At 37.0% G+C, this 10,888-nt stretch overlaps 1 protein-coding gene across 6 annotated transcripts in view; it reads left to right on the top strand.

Moving 5' to 3' along the window:
* LOC125665773 (ras-associated and pleckstrin homology domains-containing protein 1-like) overlaps nucleotides 1–10,612 on the top strand; it is a 77,664-nt gene extending 67,052 nt beyond the window's left edge. For all 6 annotated transcript variants that reach the window (XM_048898621.2, XM_048898623.2, XM_056151083.1 and 3 more), the window contains 2 exons: nucleotides 3,046–3,147; nucleotides 4,764–10,612. In XM_048898621.2, coding sequence (XP_048754578.2) covers nucleotides 3,046–3,147; nucleotides 4,764–7,190 — 2,529 coding nt within the window. In that variant the 3' untranslated portion in view covers nucleotides 7,191–10,612. The remainder of the gene's footprint in view (nucleotides 1–3,045; nucleotides 3,148–4,763) is intronic.
* The last annotated feature ends 276 nt before the right edge of the window (nucleotides 10,613–10,888 follow it).

The following is a 10,888-nucleotide window of genomic DNA, read 5'->3' as shown; positions in this document are numbered from 1 at the left end:
TTAGGTCTTATCGTGTGTATTTCTTTTATGGGTTGATACTGATGTAAATGAGACCGGAAATGGTTATCTCACTGAAAAAAGTTTAAAATGGTTCAATATTTGAAAAAATTTTGTGAAATTTTCAATGTTCTCTTATTTTTTTTCTTCTGAAAATTAACTTCAAATTTTCAAAATATGTAACTGAAAATTATGGGTTAGATAGGAAGTATTTTTTTCTTAAATTGTCTCTTGTGGAAAGGACTTTTAAAAGTTTTTTTTTACCTTTTAAAATGTTGAAAAAAAGATTGAAAATCTCTCTTTTCGTGGACATTAACCAGGTATTAAGATAGCTGCAGATCTGTAGCTTTCTGAGGAAATATTAAGGTAGATCAGAGAGCTACAGATCCACCCCTTTCATAAAACCATAGATTTACGGCACAGGGGGGGAAATCACATTGTTTAAACCTTATATCGTTGTATTATTGCATTGTCATCTCAAAAATTGAATATGAAAAAATTCCTAACATATTTTCCCACTATACCTTGTGTCCAAACATACCTTCAAACTATCATTAAATGTGACCTGGAAACTCGCAGCTTCAAATGATTCCGTAAGATCGAGAGTTACAAATCTGCAGGTAGTATTAAGATTGGCGATAACTAATTTTCTTTTATACCAACAGTTTCTTTAAGGGCTATTCCAGAAATAAATACATGGGGGGGGGGGGGCGGGGGGGGGGGGGGGGGGTCGGGAGGCACCTTTTGTATATACCAAGCACTCATAAAAAAAAATAAAAAATTACCCCATGACCCATCAAATTGATAAACTCATTTTACAATGACCCATCTAATTAAAAAAAAATAACCAGACCCACCACAAAAATATTTTTAAAAATGAAAACGGTACAAATCTCGTGAGGTTTTCGGGACAAACATTCTAGTCAATGACGCGGTAATGCCTGTGCGACATTGTATCACAGTAGTTCTGAAGAAACGATGTCACATCAACAATCAAAGGCATCAATGGCGGGAATGTTGGAAAGATTGGGAGTCCAAACGATGCTATTATCATGAAATGGGTATGGATATGTTTTTCCACGAATCGTTCGTCTTCTAATGGAGCCCGCGCCTGGAGGCCTCTATATCACCATCACACTGACTGATAAATATAACGCATCGGTACCCTCGTATAAATCAACTAAGGTTTGCCTATTTTTATTAGAAAACGGAATACCTATTGGTTTCAAAATATTCCCAAAATCGATGCACTGTAAACTGTAATAATCTACAGAACAGAGTTCGCCGCCATCACGTCCAAAGGGACCCTACTAAACGCGCCTCTAATTTGAAGAGTGCCGTAATGGAAAGTTATGCGCTGCAAAGAGCGACAACTCGAATAGTTCTATGTTACTTCCGATTTCGAAAGCAGCATTTCAAAAGCACGTTTTCAATTTTTCCTCCGACGTTTTGTAACCAACACGACAAGAGCGACAATAAAAATATTCTGAAAACTCAACACCCACGTGGCACAAAATAAAACAATAGAAACTACCCACTACCCATAATAAATATTTTTTTAACAGTCCAACCACAGACCAAATAAAATATGAAAAAATACGACCACCCACACAAAAAATATCATTTGCCGCCCGACCCCCCCATTTGATAATTTCTGGAACAACCCTAAACTCTTAATTCATTAAAATAATTGATTTTAGAACAACTGTATCAGAGTTAATTGTGCATTATTTAGTTCTTATATCCCACAATTACACCATGAAATACTTAGCTGGGATATTAGAGCTTGAATACGTGTACATGTAGATATGTCTTAAACTTTGTCATCATTACTATAGAAACCAAACAGGTGCAAGAAAAAAATTCAGGTTATATTTTCTATCCTCAAAGAAAAGGGTATCACAACGTCAAGTTTCATCGAAATCAACAGATTGCCACTCTCTGTCTGACTTGTGTGGAGTAGAACTTAAGTAGTGATGTTCTAGACACATCCATAGGTCAATAGACACACCCATAGGTCAATAGACACACCTTCACCCATAAGTCTTTAGACACCCACATCCAAAGGTCATAAAACACACCCATAGCAACCTTTAAATGAGCCATGTACATGCATAAGATTCCATTTTGAGTGGTAAAATTATGATCGTAAGTAAGTATATCTAAATAAATTACAGCATAATGTTGTTTATCAGATAGTGATGAAATTATACAGTGATGTTTATCAGATAGTGATGAAATTATACTGTGATGTTTATTAGATAGTGATGAAATTATACAGTGATGTTTATCAGATAGTGATGAAATTATACAGTGATGTTTATTAGATAGTGATGAAATGATACTGTGATGTTTATCAGATAGTGATGAAATTATACTGTGATGTTTATTAGATAGTGATGAAATGGTACTGTGATGTTTATCAGATAGTGATGAAATTATACCTGTGATGTTTATCAGATAGTGATGAAATTATACAGTGATGTTTATCAGATAGTGATGATATTATACCTGTGATGTTTATCAGATAGTGATGATATTATACCTGTGATGTTTATCAGATAGTGATGAAATTATACAGTGATGTTCATAAACTGTTACAGAGGAGAAGGTTACAAGTACGAGACTCAGTTAATGTCTCTATGCGTCTTAATTAGAGAAGTGGTAATAAAAAGTGAAGTGAAAGTAAAGGGAAATCAGTAAAAATAAAATAAAGACCTATATATATGAGAGTACCACGGCTGAATCTGTAGCTGTAGGTAAAGTGAAAGGAAATCAGTAAAAGTAAAGACATAGATATGAGAGTATCACTGCTGGATCTGTAGCTGTAAGTTTGATGAATGTTCAATGAATGTTGCAGTACTACAGCAGATGTATATGTCATGAAATGAGCGATTAATGAAACTAATGAATTAAAGAGTTACAAGTTCTTTGAAATTGGAGTGTCTAGAGATATACCTTGTGTGCATTGAGAGTGAGAAGTATCACTGATGTGTATTAGATATAAGTTATCTGTAGATCAGTTAATTGACCTTCTTCTATTCACAGCATCCACAGATCCAAAAGAAGACGTCAAAATACATCAGGTACTTCTGTACTGAGAACAAAAATGCTCTGGACCAGTGGATTATGGGTATACGGATAGCCAAGGTATTGTGTACTTCCTGTTACAAATGATGTATCAGTTTTATGGGGAACTAGAAATACTAAGCATGTACATTCCATTTTATATATAGAAAGGAATAGACAGATGGATTAATTAAGTGGATCAAACTTTGTTTAGGTAGTGGTTTTTATTTGGGAGGCGAGGAAGGGGGGGGGACGTATTGTCAAACAGTTATCACGTGAATGTAGCGCTCCATTCTCTTCACCGAGTTCAATCAAGGCAAACCACTTTACAACTTCCGAGTTCATAGACTAGTTTCCTGTTGAAAAGAAAAACAATGCACTTTTCAATGATATTCATAAACGTATAAAACTTTAAAGGAGAAGGGAGGAGACATTTGTGCAAGTGTTGGTCTTCATTGTGGAAAGTTGTTGTGTAAAATGTCCATGTTGCAGTGATAAAATCTTTGAGATGTCCATGTTGAATACTTGTCTGCAAGTAGAGGAATTACATAGTGATCATATTAGGAGGAAATTCTAGAGGAGAAATCAGGAGTTTTCATCAAAAATAATTTCATGACATATTTGCTCAAAACAGAACAAAGGTTTGTATTATATATTGTGTATCAAACGTGACAGTTTTTCCGAGGATGCGATGGATGTGTCAGGGTAGTGCTGGCTCGTGCTAGTGTTTGTAGTCGGGGAGATGTCTGTTCAGGATGTACACATTTGAAGTTATTTCCTGTAGGATTATAATTTGGACACTAAAGTGCTCTGTATTTGCAAGAATGTTTTATTTTAGATCATATTAATTTCCAAAATGTAGGAGTTGCATTGGTGTGGTTTGCATTGCTTGAGAGAAAGGGTTGGCAGATTTGTCCCATTCTATCTTCATTTGTGAAGGGCGAACAATTTGGAACTTTTCCTATAGAGTGTTTTGATGTCGCACATTGAACCCACTTCATATTTTTAAAGATGAAGCTTAGTAGTGATAGATAGACTACATGTTAACAGTGTGGTTATCTTCAACAGAAGAGCAACTGTTACATGTGATATAAATTTGTTTTCTGAATAAATCTGGGTGACTATCTAGTAAATATGTCGTCATCGTTGCAGCAGGATAAAGGATGGTCCAAACATCATTACATGTACAGATTATCTTATATATAAAGTGTAGATAATGTGTAATGTTGGAAGTGATTTGTTTAAGGACAGCATTTATTATGGAAGTTAATTGATGAGGCGGATATTCGGTCGGAGTAAAGTCTACAGGTCTTCCGTATTCTTGTTTTGGTGACTTAACAGTTTTTATCATTTGAATTGGAGATAAAGTACTTTCAAAAACATCTTATTTGCTTTAACAATGCAATGTAAATTGATCTTGGTAAATAGCCTGATGTCTATACTTAAGAAATGAAAAAGAACATGAATAGCCTGATGTCTATACTTAAGAAATGAAAAAGAACATGAATAGCCTGATGTCTATACTTAAGAAATGAAAAAAAACATGAATAGCCTGATGTCTATACTTAAGAAATGAAAAAGAACATGAATAGCCTGATGTCTATACTAAAGAAATGAAAAAGAACATGAATAGCCTGATGTCTATACTTAAGAAATGAAAAAGAACCTGTTTTAATTTTATTGTGTATTTATTTCAGTATGGACATCAACTACTGGATAACTATGAAAAACTACGACATGAAATTCAAATGTGGGATTACCGTGAAATGCGCAGTAGTGTTTCAGAAGTACCAAGTGAAACATTAGAATTAAATCCGGATGTGAAAGACAGTCGACTGTCTATGCCAGACCCTAGTTCCAGAAATTCTATAGTGTATGTACAAAATTCTAGTTTTACTTCAAGTGGGAGTGTATTGGATCACTCAGAAGATCTCGTGGGACCAGAATCACGGAAAACAACACTCAGTAGTCAAAGTTCCTTAGAACTGCCGCCTAGTGGTGGATTGCAGAAAACCCACACAAAGCGTGTGTCATTCAGTAATACTCCTAGTGTTATTAACGCAGACTCGGATTCCGAGATGAGGGTGAGACATCGAGATTCCATCACCAGTGCATCTACAGACTCTAGTGAGGACTCCACATCAAGTGGGGAAAGTAGACTCAGTTCTAATTCATCTGCTTCTCGTGGGAAATTTCGGGCGAGAATTCCTGTGACCACGGAAACTACACGTCAGATTTCCGAAATGGTGCAAGTAGCCATGGAGGGAAGTTCAATTTCTTCCTGTGAGTCAGACACTCGAACCGGTGGTCATGAAAGAAAGCCTTCTTTAACAAAACTCAGTGAGAAGGAGAAATCGAGAGCCTCTGTTCAGAGACATGAGAGGAAGAGTTCAGATGGCAGTATAGAGAGAGAGCAGAGCACTCATAAGAATGTGTCACCTCAGCATACTCTCATACATCGAACCGCACCGTCGCCTCCTCCTCTCAAGTGCCCCCTAAATTATCAGAGCATACAAGAGGATGAGGAAGTGTGGCAGAGAAATGAAAATTTTGTGCCCACCAGCACGTACCCCTACCACCCGCCCCATCATATGGCAGGTCAGATGTCGATGCCTAAAATGCCCATGTCTCCTCCTCTTCCAAGGGTCTATTCAGATCCTTCTCAAGAGAGATGCATGTCCCCACCTCCACATGAGAGGTTTAAATCTCCACCCCCTCCCTCTCACGGAAGGGTCATGTCTCCACCATCGCATCATAAAGTAATATCCCCCACATCAGCACCTATAGATCCCTGGGAATATCGCACAGACCTTCCACCACCTCCAGCGGCAATATATTCTCACGTTGAGCAAGGAGGTAGGCCACAGGGTCCTTTAATATATCAAGAACAAAAACTGTCAAAGCATACTGTGGCAGCACCTAAATCTGTTACACCTAAGGTGCCTCAGAATTTAAGCCACTCACCACCCCCTCCCATGCCACCACCAGGGCCAATGGCGAAACCCCCTTCACCAGGAACCTTGCCATTTCATCCACCCCCACTCACAAGTCTCTCCAACCCGATGATGAAGCAGGGTAATGGTTTGTCAGAGGATTGTGAAAGCAATGCATCCTCCCCATGTCCATCTGAGTCCTCACCCACTACCCCCAGAGGAGTGCTGGCAATGCCTCCTGCCATGCCATTGTTGCAAAATCAATATGTAAGCTTACAGTCAGGTGCCATGGGCCAGATCAAAAATGCCCCGAAGTCAGGACCAGAAGTCACATCAGGGTCATCGAAGTCTTCTGTAGCTGTGGCCCCACCAACTCCTCCAGCTGTGTCTATGGCCAGTCCACCACCTACTAGCCAACAGAAAAAGTACCCCCCACCTTTGTCTTGTGGGGTCACTAGGTCATCTGCCAGCCCTGGAATATTGTCTCCAGTAAGTCCCATGTCCCCACCTATGATTCATTCACCACAGATGAGAAACAGTGCACATGGTTACGAACATTTTGACCAGGTCCGAGTACGACCAGGATCTCAAGCTAGTCGTGTCTCTACAGGGAGCAACACATCCAGAACTTCAGGGGGGTCTGTTCAGTGCTACCCTCCCCCTCCCCCCAACCCTCAGCCAATGTCTCCAGGACAAGAAGATATTGGTAAGACATTGCCATTCTTAGATGAATTATCAAAACGTTCAAGTACAGGGAGCAAGAAGGTACCACCTCAGACTCTACCAAAACCAAGTGACGGGGGACAGAGTTCTAACATGCAAAATATCAATGGTGCTACAACTACACTGACCAATGGGATCACCCCACATAATCACAAACCTGAGCAGATCAGGCCAAATAGTGCTCCTGTGAAAAAGGGGGTGCCACCACCTCCACCCAAACGTAGTGAAACTACAAGACTGTCCTCTGATTTAGCCAAAGTCAAAGACCAAGATAATGCAGTGCCAAATGTACACAACTCACCATTATATGAGAATTTTCAGGAGTGTGATGGAATTATGGACATTAACGACCTTCCTCCCCCTCCCCCTGAACTGTTGGCAGGGTTAGCTAGTGATGGTAATGTCAAACGTAGTAAACCCCCACCCCCTCCCCCAAAGCGCAGTCGTGAGACTCATCTAACTCATTGATTGGACGCCAGTGCTTTGTGTATTTATAGTACCCGCCCAGTGCATTCAATGTGAACTAGTTATACACACATCATGAAAATGTCATTCTGTTAAAGATATTAAAGGGATTCATTTTTAATGGATGGGATGAACAATGTTGAGATTTAACTTTTGAATGAGAAGCTTGTATTTTTATACTGACATCACAATTGTTATTGTACTCTCTTATTGTAACACAAAGTTGTGTTTTAAGAACACGTTAATTTTAAAGAATGTTTCAATGAACTCATTATTATACACACACTCCCACCAAGTTTTGAGGGTACACCAGAATCACTTAGTTCTCATCCCTTCGTCCATCCACAGGAATTCTTTTCTTTGAAGCTATTAATTGGTTGTTGTGTTTCTACCCCTCAACATTTGTGAAAAGGTTATACCATTCATTGCTCCTTGTTACTTGAGAATTTTCAAATAGATTCACCCAATTCTGAGAAAGTTGTGGTTGTTTTAAGATTTTAAAAAAAAAAATGCTCTGTAGATTTTACCAATTGTTTGCAACATAACGAGAATGTAGGCTGATACTCGACACAAAAATTGACATGAAGGTTTCTCGTGATCCTACTACAGATGTAAATGGATCACGGAGTAAAGGTATTCATGTACAAATGCAGCAGAAAAGCTCTGCACGGCGGTCACGCCAAAGGTGGGGTATGTGAAATCCTTGTGATCATACTACAAAGTCGTTTCAACAATGTTGAGGTCACTATGGGAAAAGGTATTAAATCTTGTCCAAGCCATGTCTTTGCAACAGAGAAAGATATGCTTGAAGCAAAGATGATGCTTTATTACAGAGTGATATGTCATGTGTCAAGGTAAATTTGGCTATGTGAAGGCCACTTTAAGAAAATTGTATAAGATTTTGTAGAAAGCATATGTTTGCAAACTATTTCTGTAACGATATAGCCTGGTTGTCCTCTCATCTCAAGGTCAGATGAAAAATGTCAAGGTACCCGAGAGTTCATTCTTCTGCAAGCTCTGCATTATCGTCTCCATTGTTGATTATGACCTGAAAGTGTGACATAATTCTGATTCAAGGTCACTATCGTAAGGATTATGCATTCTCCATTGGACAAAATTTAAATTTGTGTGTCCCTGTTCCTTTGTAGCAGACAGAATTTAAACGTTGATAAGAATATGACATTGAAATGTTGACAGAATTTAAACGTTGATAAGAATATGACATTGAAATGTTGACAGAATTCAAACGTTCATAAGAATATGACATTGAAATGTTGACAGAATTTAAATGATAAGAATATGACATTGAAATGTTGACAGAATTTAAACGTTCATAAGAATATGACATTGAAATGTTGACAGAATTTAAACGTTGATAAGAATATGACATTGAAATGTTGACAGAATTTAAACGTTCATAAGAATATGACATTGAAATGTTGACAGAATTTAAACGTTCATAAGAATATGACATTGAAGTGTGCAGACATTATTTAAACGTTGATAAGAATATGACTTTGAAGTGTGCAATATTCTGAGTATGACTCAGTTTGAAAGTGGCCTACGGGGATATCTTCTCATTTTATCAAACATCCAAACTCAAGAGTACATACTTTTGTATAATTTTACTAAGCTGCAGTGTGCTGTGGTGATGAGTCATTGAGCATTAAGTGGCATGCATCTGTTCATAGTCGAGTGCTTATGGCTTGTTTACTCTATGTTGTGGGATGTCTTGCTGTTCTTTGTAATAATGATTACACACACCTCAATGTCTCAATCAAAATGTGTGACATCAGTGTACCTTAATTACATGTATTTTGTGACATCAGCAGTGTACCTTAATTACATGTATTTTGTGACATCAGCAGTGTACTTTAATTACATGTATTTTGCCAAATAATTTGATTGTATTTTTGTGCGTCATTATAGAGTGCTGATAAGTAGAACGAGACAAATTTGATACGCTTTAAGTATGAATCCCTCGCTGTACAGTATGATTTGAAGAGCATACTATAACAGTAAGTTAACAAGAAGTTGTCTTATGTTTGTGATTTAAGTCCAAATTTGATGCTAGATAATCCATTCACGAGTAACAGTTGTGTCAGCTTTTATATCGCAGGATTTAAAATGTCTTAATACAGGGAAATCCGGGCAATGAATTAACATTAAGAAATAACCAATAAGGAAGTGATAGAAACATTGCTTACAGTTCGTTAGTACTCCCACTCATTCTTTGTTGACTCAAAAAGTTACCATGACAACACTACATATCTATATTTAAATCTACATTTAATTGCTTATCGTGTGCAAGTTGTATAACATCGCCTTTTCAAGCGATCCCCCCCCCCTCCCATCATATCCAAAGTAATGCCACCCTTTTTTCGTGAAAAGAAAAATCGAAGTTATGCAATTTTTTGTGAATAGAGGTAAGGGTAGTTTTTGTGTTGAATGGAAGGAATTGGTTATAAATGTTGCAGTTTAGTGCAAACAATCCGATATCTGAATGCAGTATTACTAAATCACCATTCATGTTATCATATGTAGCAAGCTACAAAAAAAAAGTAGAAACGCAGCATCGAGCAATGTCAGTGCATCAGGTTTACCATGTCTTTTCTTTACATACAAGACTCTAGTAATTAAAATGTCAAGTTCATCGTTTATAATAAACTTAACATGCTATTTAGCTGACAGAAACAGCTAGTAATGTCATTAGTATCCCAATATACATATGTATATATGAAAGGGTGTAAATGTTCTGCAATCAAATTATTCACGATATATTGGTGCAAGTGTACCAGACCAGCTAGAGTGGACATACATGTTCATTTGAGCTTACAATAAAATTAGGTGATTCGAACATCATTTACTTAAAGGTAATAAAGTAAGGCGATTCGAACATCATTTCCTTAAATATAGTAACATAAAATGTTAGTTTGTCAGCATCAGAGGTTTTATGCATCATCTAGGAAAGATGGCAAGAGATTCAGGAAAATTAAGAAACTGATGTCCCTACCCTCACTGTAATCTGGACAAATAAAGTGATCTTTATGCAGAGAGAATAATAAGAGGCATTGAGAGTGTGCTTTTATGATGGCTTCTACAAATTGTTTACCACTGCTGTGTAAGTAAAGAAAAAAAGCCCAAAATTTATTGTGTATATCAAAAGATGGGACTAGGTATGAAATTGAATGCATTTAATTTTATATAACCCCAATTACTACTACTGATCAAGAATTTTGCATAATACATCAGTATCTGTCTCTATCAGTGGATCATTATGTCAGTCACTTTGATAAACATTATACAAGTTTTAAATTTAATTTTTTTAATGTTCATTTTATTTTTGAAAGATGTAAATTCTCGTGTAACAAGTGAAAGATTTGTACAGGGTTTGTGCAATAATAAAACATTGTGCATAAAATTCACAAGTGTGTTTTGTCTTGATTCTTGTGTGATCGTTTCCCCATAAACTATTTAGAGGATCAAATCGAAAGTCCAGCATTTGAAATTTCCTTGTGATTTAAATAGTCAAGAAGGAAATAATTTGAAACACTTGAAAATTATCAATAACGTATTGCTTTTCACATTTTCTGATTTGTATATTTCATTTCGTTAGTGTAGGTATAGAAATATGAAGAAAGTGCTGCACTCGATTTTTACTAGGGATGTGAAACTTATTTTTTCATAAAACAAGAGGCCCA

Source organism: Ostrea edulis, chromosome 10 (assembly GCF_947568905.1).
Source record: "Ostrea edulis chromosome 10, xbOstEdul1.1, whole genome shotgun sequence".
Classification (NCBI taxonomy): domain Eukaryota; kingdom Metazoa; phylum Mollusca; class Bivalvia; order Ostreida; family Ostreidae; genus Ostrea; species Ostrea edulis.
The sequence above is the reverse complement of the archived record's forward strand: the minus strand, read 5'-3'. Positions and strand labels throughout refer to the sequence as shown.